This window comes from Bidens hawaiensis, unplaced genomic scaffold (assembly GCF_021521415.1).
Source record: "Bidens hawaiensis isolate Kalapana, Puna unplaced genomic scaffold, B.hawaiensis_p1.1 tig00072293_1, whole genome shotgun sequence".
NCBI lineage: Eukaryota > Viridiplantae > Streptophyta > Magnoliopsida > Asterales > Asteraceae > Bidens > Bidens hawaiensis.
The window spans coordinates 1-13,353 of NW_027502650.1; the positions used below are offsets into that span (position 1 = coordinate 1).

General features: G+C 35.2%; 1 protein-coding gene across 1 annotated transcript; it reads left to right on the plus strand.

Moving 5' to 3' along the window:
• The first annotated feature begins 8,053 nt into the window (after positions 1 to 8,053).
• Positions 8,054 to 11,605, plus strand: LOC143605973 (glucomannan 4-beta-mannosyltransferase 9-like). Its single transcript, XM_077081901.1, has 9 exons — positions 8,054 to 8,677; positions 8,777 to 8,875; positions 8,960 to 9,212; positions 9,965 to 10,075; positions 10,300 to 10,436; positions 10,518 to 10,631; positions 10,710 to 10,909; positions 10,986 to 11,177; positions 11,269 to 11,605. The coding sequence occupies exons 1-9, from the start codon at positions 8,339 to 8,341 to the stop codon at positions 11,429 to 11,431; spliced, it is 1,608 nt and encodes a 535-aa protein (XP_076938016.1). The 5' UTR covers positions 8,054 to 8,338; the 3' UTR covers positions 11,432 to 11,605.
• The last annotated feature ends 1,748 nt before the right edge of the window (positions 11,606 to 13,353 follow it).

Here is a 13,353-nt window from a genome sequence, read left to right on the forward strand (position 1 = left end):
TGGTGGTTCAACACTTGGCTTTGGTGGACTATCGGGTACGTCTATCGGGTAATGCCTACTTCCGGGGTAAAATAAGGGTTTGGACAAGTCTCGTTCCACGTCTTGATCAAAGAACGCTTCATAATATCCATCGCTCATGTTGTCCTCGGGGTAAGGTTCGACTATACCGGCTTCCTTGGCCTTGCAAATAAAATTCTCCATAAGAGCTTTGAATGATATCTAACAATTTGGGTGGTTTAGAATGTAGAGAGGGATAGAAAGGTTACCAACCTATCTTATCCTTAATACAATTAATCAAATAATTTCCTATACTTGGATCGAAGCTTGGTTATTGTTTTATGATACCCAATTCGCTAAGATCGATGGCGCTGATACCAACCTATCACACTTCCATCTTAGGCCTAGGAGTGCGACCCATAAGTTGGTATCGTGTTTGTAAATAACTCAGAGTTGCGTTAATTTGCGGAAGACTTATGAAACTTTAAGGATCGAAAGTGTAATTTATATATACATTCAAAAGACGGGAATTATAAAATAACCGTTTAAAGTTGTTAACAAAAGATTACTTGTTTTTATGTTTACAAACCACCACATTAAGTTTATATGAAATAATTCCGAGCCATCGGATATCATAGTACTTCGTCATTCCAAGCTCTAACTTTGTTCACCTGCAAAAATGTAAGAAAATACGTCAACGAATGCTCGTGAACACGCTGACGCAAAAATATTTCTTTTACTTTATTACCCCTCGAGACTACGCCTGCCTCGGCCCAACGTGGCTTAGGAATAACAAAGTCAAATAACACATTATAAATATAAGCCTCTACGCTAGGTCACCTCAGCAAACACCGCAGCGTTCGACTTAGTTAAGCACCCGTAAATATACACAACGGTCGTACTCCCTGCAGGAGAGCATCCTACGACCAAGGGTGGTGCGATCATGCCATACATCGCATTGTACCAGCTATGTAAGGATCCAGACATACGTATACCACAGCCTGAGGGCTAGGTTTATACCCTTTATTTATAACGGTTTTATGAACACATAGTTCCTTGTAAACAGTTTCATATAACAAGTTTGACTCATTTTAAAATAAGTAAAAGTTTGGGGGCGTATTCACCTTCTCGCTTTAGGATCGGCTTCACTCACTCTCCAAGGGTCTTTCCTTTTCTTTATCTCGCACCTATAGTACGATTATAAATATGTGTTAGTCGGATACACGATCCGGCTTAAGAGCTTTAGTCTTATATCTCAATCCTCGATGAACCTTTAGTTCATTTTCTTTTACTTGAAAACCTTTAGTTTAAAAATAATTATAAACCTTTAGTTTATATTCAAAACCCGACGTTTCTTCTTCTCCAAGAAACGCAATCATTTTCTTTTATTATTTAAGAATACTCATTATTCATTAAATAATATTTTCATAACAACGATTATATATACATATATACTTACACACATATATATATGTCATAATAATATTCAATACATAATCTTTTATTCATTTCTTTGTTATGTTTATATTTCTTTTCTTTTATCGAGGTATCGAGTATAACCTCGACTTAAGGCTCAAGCCTTTAATTTAATATTGAACTATATTGAATTCGTTATTACGCCTAACCTTAGTGGCGTATAGAAACCCTAGGGACTCGGGCAGCACTCCAACGCCGCTTCTTTCTCGAACAAATCAACGAACGTCAATCTTCAACACACGATGGCACGCTTATCGAGACTCTTCGCCATAACGACAAACACCTTCTTGGTATGTGGGTGGAGGGTGGCAAAACTTCGAGGAAACGTCGTTACACAAACAAGGGATCGGACACGTTTATCGATATATAGCACGTTTATCGAGGTATGGTTAGAGAGAGAGTAGAGAGATGTGAGAGCAGGTTTTTGATGTGAAAATATGAACACCCCATGGCTGCTATTTATAGGCGAAATTTTGGTCCCCATCGCGCTACGCGATAGGTCCCTGGGCAGGCCTATCGCGTACCGCGATATAGACCTGATGACGCAGAGGGGTAGGTCTGCCACGTGTCGACACGTGGCAATCACCGCTCCACGTGGCGGCAGTGTTGCCACGTGGCAGCACATGGTGCCACCGTGTGCCACGTGGCACACGTGTCACACTGTGTCAGACTCCCCCTCGCGTATCGCGATGGTAGTCTCTTCTGACTCATCGCGTAGCGCGATGGGTCAGGAAAATCATATTTTTATTTTTAACCCTCAACTTTGGAATTTTGGCAATTTTAATCCCTAGACTTTGTGAAGTTGATACTTTGAACTCGAAATTTTCAAGTTGCTACACAAAGCTACTTAGTAACACATTTTCCACAAACTCTCTGTGTTTGACACCCGTTTACCGCTATCTATTTAGTTGTATTCGGTTTATTTTTGAGTGAGTCTTCGACCTCACATCACTACTACTTCTAGCTAAACACGCTTAACTGTGGAACTCTCCTCTCGTCCACTACCATAAAGCTCAAAACACGTTGGTGATTTAAGAGGCACGACATTTACTTATGAACCAAGGATCCGTCTTGTCCACAGCCGATGTGGGATTTGCCTAGGATGCTACACCCCCCCCCCCAATTTGGACTCATCGTCCACGATGAGGTTTGCCCCACCATCCCATCCAGGATGTGGGATTTGCTAAGGTGTACCTCATGACACCCCCGGGGACTCACCGTCTCTTATGAGGTTTGCCCCCACTATCCCTAACGGCACAAGAATGGCTCTGACACCACTTGTAACATTCGACCCCTCGCACCACCGATAATGTCCGCTTTGACCACGAAGAGCTCACGGATTTGTTTTTAGTTGCCCAGATGGAGCCTTCACAGGAGGTCACCCATCCTGCTACTACTTCCAATTGAGCACGCTTAACTGTGGAGCTCTCCGCTCGTCCACTACCATTAAGCCCAAAATGCGTTGGTGATTTAAGAGGCGGGACATTTACTTATGAACCAAAGATCTCTCTTGACCACGACCGATGCGGGATTTGCCTAGGATGCTACAATTTTCAACAAATAAGATCAAGCTTCGACTCGGTATGTTTTCAAAGTTACCTTACAATCGTAATCTGTTTCTTACTTGAAAACGGTGAACACATAGTTCAAATTAGAGAAATTGGATTGCAAGAGAAATTTAAGCCTTTTGTGCATAAAAACTTGAGCTCTTATGGTGAACTAGGGCATTTGTTAGGATAAAAGAATCCTCTGGTTGGTTTAACCAATATAAGAGAAAACGAGATATCTTGGAGAAGGCTTCGAGAAGCGTATAGGGAGCGGACTGCATTCTATGTATGTTTGAAATTGGAGAATTTGGATATTACAAAGTCGCTGCCTAATCAGCTATATCTCAAGATCTTGGAGAGATTGTATACATTTTAGATGGTGATAGGTGCATCGGAGTATGAACCTGGACACACGACTTATTTGCAGGTTAAAAGGAGCTTTTGGGAGCTCACACGGAAGTTTGGAAGTTATTGGACGGGTTAGGAAAGCCCAAGGGACTAAAATGGACAAAAAAAAAGAAGTTGAAGTTGAAGACTACCATGGCCCACGGTCAACACCGTGGACCATGGTCCGAGTCGCAACTGTCGAAATGTTTCTTCTTTTTAGACGATATTGGGGTGTCTTTTCACCTATCTTTCAATTGGAACGAGTCTAGGGCGATTTTGGGCGTGCCAAACAATATTTTGGGTGATTGCAGTCATTGGTTTGTGTCTTTGATTCTTATGAACATTACAATTGATGTTATGATGATTCACCACACCATGAATGGCTAATTCCATTGGTTATCATCTTGGATGTAAGGTTTAATTAATACACTATGTTATGCTTGAATTTCTTGAATAATAACTTTGCAATGTTTGTTTAGTTGTTATGGTGTTTGAATAATTGTTTGTAAATTGTTCCTTGTGTTTGATCATAATCTAAACCATACGTTCTTGGAGCCATTGGCAATCGAGATATCATGGGAGGATTAGGGTTGAATGTTAGTCAATTGGTCATCGGGTAACAACCTTGCATTAGAATAATCCAAGTGCTTAGTTCCCTTTTATCACAAACAAGTAATCAAACATGAACTATGTCTATGTGATTCTCTCTAGTAAGCATGAACATTAGAGTTGATTTAAACTTGAAATCTAGGATAATCGCTTTCTCTTAATCGGTTTATAAATCTTAATTGTTGTTTTGCAAGATAGTTTATGTCATTTTAGTTCATCAAAACCAATCAATCAAAAAATATGATTTTAGTTTTTATGCAATTAGATTTTATTTAATTAGTTGATAAAGCAACTAGTAAACACGCATTCCACAAACTCCCTGAGTTCGATACCCTCTTACTGCTATCTAATTAGTTATATTTGGTTTATATATTAGTGAGACTTCGACCTCACGTCAGATGGCAAATGGTAAGTCTCTAGAAGATCATACTGATGAATTTAAGAAGTTATGGACTGTGTTTGATAGTCTTTTAATGATTCTATTAAAGACTACCTCTAAATCAAAAGAGGTTGAGTGTGTTCAGTTACACGTCTAAATGTTTAAGTTTCAAGGAAATGCTAAATGATTCATATGTGTCACACCCCGACCAAAGGCGGCGGAACATGCCGAGGTGTAACGATTTCCCATAAGCACATGACACTATTTAAAGCGACAATATTTAATAAACTCATTTCATTTCACAACATTGAAAATGTCACATAACAATTTTCATAACAAGTCATAACAAAATATAGCAAATCAAATATTGTTCTTTTTTTTGCTATATTCTAGAGGTATTTGTGACGTTTCTTCAAGCATCCATAATCAACCAAGATGTAAACCTATAACATTTCATAAAATAAATTTTATCAACACAAAGGTTGGTGATCAATTCATAGTTTTGAACAATATGTATATAATAAGAAAAGCCACAATCTTGTATACAAAACAACAAATAAATAGTAATAATTCGGAAAATATGAGGTCGCTAATAAGAATACATTAGCGGCACCGTCTATAAGAGAATACCAAATAGATTCGGATTTCATGAGGTCGTTAATAAGAATACATTAACGACACCATGCTATAAGAGAATACCATATAGTTCACGGATTTATGATTCAACCTTTCAAAAGCGGTAAACACATAAGCATATAATCATGTAAGCATAGAACACCAAATCGAGCATTTATTTAAGTAAAGTATACAATAACATTTGTGGTTTAAGACTCAAATATAAAGCATTTAATTTGAATAAGTATGAAATGTCGCCCCCAAAATAAAAGATAGAAAACGGGGGATGAATGTACTCACATTCAAGTAATAAACTTGAAAAGTTGATAATTTGGAGATTTTCCAGAACGACGGGTTTAACGAACAAAGCCTAAAAGGAAAGAAGTTTCGGGTTTGGAAAGGTTGTCTTGAAAGTCTTTAAATAAAATAAATGTTGAGAAATGTAAACAATTAAAGTTTCAAGGTTTAAAATGTAACTATTTGCAATTTATAATAATAACCCCTTTAAAATGTAAGTTTGCTCGAAACCGGGTTAAAGTATCTAACCTTAATATTTACTTAACCAATGTTAAGTAATAAGGTGGGAAAAGTGCTAAAATGCAAGTTCCATTGGGCTAAAGATACTAAAACGGGTCTTTAACGAGTGTTCGGGTTGTTGGTTCGGGTCTTGATAAATGGTCAAACCCAAAGTCAACTTTCCAAAATATTAATTGTAATGAGATAACTCATTAAAATATAATAATGCTTAACCAAGTATGTAGATCTATTGTTTTAGAACTAACAACGTACGTTAAGTGAGTGTTCGGTTTTGTTGGTCCAAACTTTGTTATGAGATCAAGTTGGATCCAACATTTCCAAGTAATTAAGAAAATAATTAAAATCAGTTTATAAACTATTTTTAAAGAAATATACAAGTCTTGATAGCTAAAAACACACATGTGTGTCTTAAGCGAGTAAAAGTCGGATCGGTTCGGTTTCCATCTCACAACAAGTTCATAGATGGATTCCGTATACCCATATATCATAGATCTTGTATGATAATGTACAAATGAAAATATTTAAGTTCTACAACTAAAAAGTCAACAACAAGTCTTTTTAACAAAAGTTCGGTTTGGTTCGGTTTCCATCTCACAATGTGTTCATAGATGGTCTCTACATACCCAAGACTTGTATATGTGACTAATAAGCTTAAATGAGCGGAAGTTAAGCATGGTTAGTAAGCAATAATAAAGGTAGTTAAGTATATATATGTATATCAAGTACATGAAGTTCTCCATGAAGCCTTGCCTTACGAGGTCCGAAACCTCACCGACCGGAGCCAAAGAAGTAACTACCAAAGGTACCAAGGGGTATTATACTATATATATGTTGTGCCACCATAAACAAGTATTAATAAGGTTAGATAAATAAATTAAAATGAAAGATTAAACTCAGTTTGACTTTTAGAAGTCAAACCTTCAAGAACACACTAATATTAACCTTGAATCTTTGATGTTTGAGAGAGAAATTGAAGTTGTAGCAGGTGTAAATGAGGGGGAAAGAGTGTGTATATATAGGGAAAAGAGTTGGGTCAAATATGGATGATAATATCAAGAGTTTGCATGAGAAAAGAGTTAAAAACGAACACAAAATAACAAAAACTTGTGCAGCTGCAGACCACAGATCGCGATACGCGACCAGTGGAGCCTCCCTCCCCATCGCGTAGCGCGATGGGGTACCTGGTGGTGATTCTTAACTTTTCAAAATTGGCAGAAATGGTCCCCGGAGTTTGTTTTAAGTGGTTTTTACGCGTTTTAAAGACCGAAATGAATGTTTTCAAGACCCAACAAGTGTAAAACAACATTGTAACATAAAATCCATCATTTTGATTATTTCCAAAGTGTCATTTACAAAACGGGTCGGTTTACATAATAAAAGTTTACAAAACGAATACTATTTTAGATCCGAAATTGACGAATGTCACAATATACTACCTCTTAATCAATCATATCTCTCCAATTTAGCATTAGATTGCCAAACAACCCTCAGTATTGGATGTTGATATTATTAAGGTTGTACAACCATCATCGTCTTGATATCATTACCTCTATCATATGAACATTTTGTTGACAAATTGGTGTGTGGGAGGGATAGTCTTATTTATTCGTTTATTTACAACCCTAACTCTAACTACAATGAACAAACTAATTTATTTAATTTTCAGAAATAAAAATAACAAAAAAAACTTTGAATATTATATTTTATAACTTATCTCATTCAAAATCCAAATAAAAACCTTTTTAAAACCACACAAACTCAAACAAATAAATACATTAACTTACTTATTTAATAAACAAGTTACATTAGTCAATCAATGACTTGTTTAATTTTGCTTGGTGTGTTATGTTGTGTTTCACATGGTATCGAATATTATCTTCTAACAATAAATACTAAAATCATAATAATAACATAAAAAGATTATCATAATTAACTAATAAAAACTAATATATAAAATGCAACAATATAAAGTTAGGTACAATTCTCCCAGCATTAAAATAATAATTTATATCTACATAACCATTGTCCTTTTCCCTTTCTTCCCACTCCTCTATAGAGGTGCACAAATCGGTTTTTTTAGAAAAACCGGTTCGGTTAATAACCGGACCGGTTTTTCTTGGCCTGGAAAAAAACCGGTTTTTAAATAACCGGACCGGTTTATTAACCGGTTTTTTTGGTGCAAAACTCGGACCGGTCTAACCGGTTAGGACCGGTTTAGAAACCGGTTAGAACCGGTTAATAACCGGTTTTTTTAATTAACTGGTTTTTTTTTTAAATAACCGGTTAATAACCGGTTTTTTTCATAATAATCGGTTTTAAAATTAACGGTTTTTTCCATAACCGGTTCAGTAACCGGTTTTTTCTCTAGAACTTGTAACCGATATACGAACCGGCGGTTACTAAACCGGTCAAACCGGTTTTTAAATAACCGGTTTTTACAAACCGGTTTTCGGTTTAAACCGTTGAACCGGTTCACCAACCGGTTTTTTTGCCCATCTCTACTCCTCTAGCCTCCAACTTTTTCATTTTCCAGTTTCTAAATCTATTTTTTTCTTTTTTCAAAAACAGAGAGCCTCCACTTTCCTTTTTTCCTTTCTTTAATTTCCAAGCAACTTGGATGCAAAACCCTTAACATACAAATGTCCTAAAGTTTCAAAATGAAATACTTTAGCCTTAAACCATACTTTTTTGGTTGTTTTTAAATTTCAAAATCCAACCCCAAAACCGAACAAAACAGAACAAAACAGAGCATCCTCTGTTTTATTTGCTCAAACAACAAAAAACAAAGTAAATGGAGAAGCTTAAGCTTAAGGTAACTGCATTTCTATCAGAATATTTCGATGGTGCAGTACCGGATAATATCGGAGAGCAAATTCTGCTGATTTGGGGTCAAGTCAAGGTGTATTTCGTGGTGCCATGTTTGACAATTTTTATGTATATTAATCTGGTGTTGGCAGTCATGTTGTTCACAGAAATGGTTTACATGGCTCTTGTGGTTGCAATTAGCAAATTGTTTGGTAAGAAACCCGAACAACGTTACAAATGGGAACCATTTGAAGATGATGCTGAGCTGGGTAACTCTGTGTATCCTCTTGTTCTTGTTCAAGTTCCCATGTTCAATGAAAGAGAGGTTCTTGTTTCACAGTTGATTTGTTTTCTTGTTTTTTTTTGTATATCTTGTTTTGTTTTCTAGCAATTATTAATATATATTTTTAATTTGTTTATACAGGTTTATCAGCTTTCCATTGGTGCAGCATGTGGTCTTACATGGCCCTCTGATCGTATTGTTATTCAAGTACTTGATGATTCAACTGATCCATTAATTAAGGTTAATAAATTAAATTACATTTTATTTTGATAAAGAAAATAGTACCAAGTTAAATAATATATGGTACTTTTTGTATTTTTATAGGGTTTGGTGGAAATGGAGTGTGAAAATTGGGCAAGCAAAGGAGTAAACATACACTATCAAGTTAGGGATAACCGAAAGGGGTACAAAGCCGGGGCGCTTAAAGAAGGGTTAAAGCATGATTATGCAAAGCAGTGCGAGTATGTGACCATCTTTGATGCTGATTTCCAACCCGAACCGGATTTTCTCACCCGAACGATTCCGTTTCTTCATCATAATTCTGAACTTGGTCTTGTTCAAGGTCGTTGGAAATTTGGTAAAGTTATAGCCCTAAATATCACTTTAGTTTTTGTTATATATTTTTTATTTTTCTTTTCGTTTGCACGCATAAAAAAAGTTTTTTTTTTTTTTTTAACTATGTAGATATGGGTAGGTAGATATTAACAAAGCAATTGTTATCTAGAACCCAAATCTTGGTCCATGAGTTTTTTAGTCTTATCGTATTCAATGGCCTTTTAAGTATTGTCATAATGCACAAATTTCATGATATAATTAATAAAATCGTTAAATGAGATTTGAAATGATTAAAGCATTTTAAATCACAGATTCATTTGGTTTTGTACTTTTGTATGTGTTATGAATTTTCTATTTATAAGATGGAATTAAAATGATTAAAAACGTGTTAAATAATAGAAATAAAACGACAAATTAAAATAAAAGAAATATGGTTGTGATTTGTGAATGACAGCTTTGCGTTTTGGGTGTTGATGCGCACTAAATTACCCCCACATTTGAAGGCAAGATGCTCTTGATTTTAGACTCTAGTAAGCCGGTTGGTGTCACAATTTTTAAATTATATGATGATAACATTAACATAGAGGAACGCATATTCGTTTAAAAAATGATATCATCTTCCTTTGTCACGGGAAACATGCCAGTCACGTGTGACTCCTGAGTACGTCTAACCTTAGCATTAATCGAGAATGACTAATGTAAATGTCAAAGTAAATAATACAAGGAATTAGAAACTGATATGTTTTATTGTGGTGTGATTAATTGTTGTTGTAGTGAACTCAAATGATTGCTTAATGACAAGATTGGAAGAGATGTCACTTAACTACCATTTTAAAGTGGAGCAAGAATATGGTTCAATTACCTTCGCATTCTTTGGATTCAATGGTAACCAAACTCCTACTTTGTTGTTTTTTTAAGGTTTTAAGTTAGTTAATTGTTGCATAATTCATCGTTAGTTGTTTATCTATGTTGCACACATTTTACACACCAATTGGTGGTAAATTTGCGGTTTGAGACATTGATAAGTGATAACATATATTGTTTTCAAGTTCTGCTTCTTCCAATGGAAGCTAAATTGAAGTGGTGTTCTATATTTGTTTTTTTCTTAGGGACTGCAGGGGTTTGGCGAATGGTTGCACTTGACGAGGCAGGGGGATGGAAGGACCGCACTACGGTAGAAGATATGGACTTGGCGGTCCGAGCTAGTCTTAAAGGATGGAAATTCTTATACATTGATTCACTAATGGTAAAGTACCTTAATTTTCTAGATTAGAAAAGTTAATGACAAAAGGAAGTTTGAATGTTTTACTTTTAATTTGATGTATAGGTTAAAAATGAACTGCCGAGCGTATTCAAAGCTTACCGTCACCAACAACAACGTTGGGCTTGTGGTCCTGCTAACCTTTTCAAAAAAATGGTTTTCGAGATCATGAAGAATGAGGTATCCTTTTAGTAACATTTTTCTTTATTACTTTATTTGATTAATAGATATATGTTGCTTTTTTTACTTGTTGTCTAGACAGTGACATGGTGGAAGAAGCTATATATTTTGTACAGTTTCTTCTTTGTCAGAAAAATTGTAGCTCATATTGTCGCTTTCACACTCTATTGTGTTGTTTTTCCTGCAACTGTGTTGATACCAGAAGTCACGATTCCAAGATGGTTTACGTTATATATTCCAACGGCCATTACGTTTCTAAATGCACTAGGAACTCCCAGGTGAGTATTAGCTTGGATGTCCATGACTAACCATTTTACAAGAAATGAATGAATGCCCTTCGTGTTTCATTTGTAGGTCTTTTTATTTACTAGGGTTTTGGGTTCTCTTTGAAAATGTCATGTCCCTCCATCGGACTAAGGCCACATTCATCGGACTTTTTGAGACTCAAAGTGTGAACGAATGGGTTGTCACCGAGAAGCATGGAGATGCTTCCAAGGTCAAAGCAACACCACAACAAAGTCAATCTTGGTTTAAAATAGGTGAAAGGTAAATTTTATTATTATTATTATACGTATGTTAATTATAACAATGAATTTAAGAAATCTTTATTTACGTATTGAATGTGTATTTGGGACAGGATTCTTGTACTAGAGCTTTGTGTGGGGATTGCCCTCTTTGGATGTGCTTGTTACGATCTTGCATATGGGAAGTACCATTATTATGTTTACCTTTATCTACAGGCTATGGCCTTCATCATTATGGGTTTTGGTTATATTGGCATTCAGGTCTCCAACTCTTAGCAGTTGGCAATGTTCTTTAATTTATTCGTCATTTTTCAATTGAACATTTGAATCATCAGTACATTATTTTACGCTTGTGCTGCATGATTTCGTCATTTCTTGAGAACATGTAACTTTCTTTTGTATGTTTTTCAAGAAGATGAAGAGGAAATGATACAAAGTTCCCTGCAAAGATTTAAAAGAACATGATGATAATTATTTAGACTTTGTTTTGTCTGATTTCTTTAATTCTTTAGTTTGAATAAGGTTATTTATAATTCTTTGATTCAATTTAAGACATGTGGTTTTCACTTGCTTATCTTACCGAAAATTCAAAGTTACGTATTGTGATCATATATGATGCTAGCAACCCAATAGCAACATCTATAGGTCTTTAACTTCCAACAATGTGCCGCTATCCGAGCAACATGGTAATAATGCATCACAAAATATAGAATAGTAGTAACATTTAGCAAATGACATGATAAAGCAAACTTAAAACAAGTAAACGTACATTGGCCTTAAAATTGTCTCTTGTGGTGCCAAAATAAGGCTTAATACCCGGCCTTAGGCCTCGATCATGTTTGGGCCATTAGTTCTTGTATATAGAGGACTCCACTCCAATATGCTCTCTCTTTTTCTCCTACTCACACTAAAGTACGGTCACAACTCTCCTATCTTTTATCGGCCTAGCTTTAGCAACATCACAACTCCTCTCATTTAATTTCCTACTAACAACCACTAGCTTGATCTATAGGCAAATATGTATAACCTTCAACCAAAAGACTGTGGATTTTAATCTCACTTAAAACATAGTTGAAATATTAGTTGTTCAAAAATAATAATCATAATAATAATAATAATAATAATTTCCTACTAACAATTAGCTCTCACACTCTCTTTAACATGCAATCTGCCATTTTATCGCTTTATATATATGTATTGGCATGAGTGACGAATGGTTGTCCTAAGTAGCACCGTCTAAACCACTCGTCGCTCGAACTCGTCCGCCGCTTACTCAAAATTTGCTCGAAAAATGCTCGCACATTTTTTCGCTCGATTGAAAACGAGCCGCTCTGCTCGGTTCGGTTTGTAAACGAGCAAAGGTCTGCTCGGTTCGGTTCGGCTCGAATATTTTTAATTTATTTTATATATAATTATATATGAACAAATATATAAATATATAGACAAAACACATAAATATAAGCTTACAATTATTTTTACCCCTTTAAATTTTTCATATTCCGTCAATTTTATAGTTTTATTTGTTCAATTCAAGTTTTTAGAATACTGGAAATTTGTTTACATGATCATAATATCTCAATTCAGATTTATTTTTAATAAAAATTTACAATATATTACGTGTTTGTTTAAAAAACTTCTAATTTATTTATAAAATATATTATTTACAACCTTCAAATTTGTTTCTTATTGAAAATTTTAAAGTGAAGAAGAAATAAATAATGCTCGAAATTGCTCGATGTTCGATCGAAAAATGCTCGATTCGATTTTGGCTCGTTTCGGTTTTCGCTCGATTCAAATAAAAGCGGTTCGGTTCGGTTGTAAACGAGCCAAACAACGAGCAAACATTCGCTCGGTTCAGCTCGGCTCGTGAACAGTCTTAGTCCTAAGGCTAGACCTGGGGATATGACCAATACGAGTATGAAGTCTAAACCAACAGTCAACCCTCCAACAATTGCCATGCAACATGATAACATAGGTTGATCTAAAAATCATATAAATTCAAAGACAACTTCAATCAAAAAACTAGTGAATGATTCATATCTTTAGCATCTTTTATTTATGTAACTGTTACTCACATTACACAATTTCTTTTTACCTACTATATCTCTATCTCACTCATAAACATTTATTTTGTTATTATATTTTATGTTTTATATAATAATTACAATATTTATAAAACAACTGGACGGTGGTTCCGT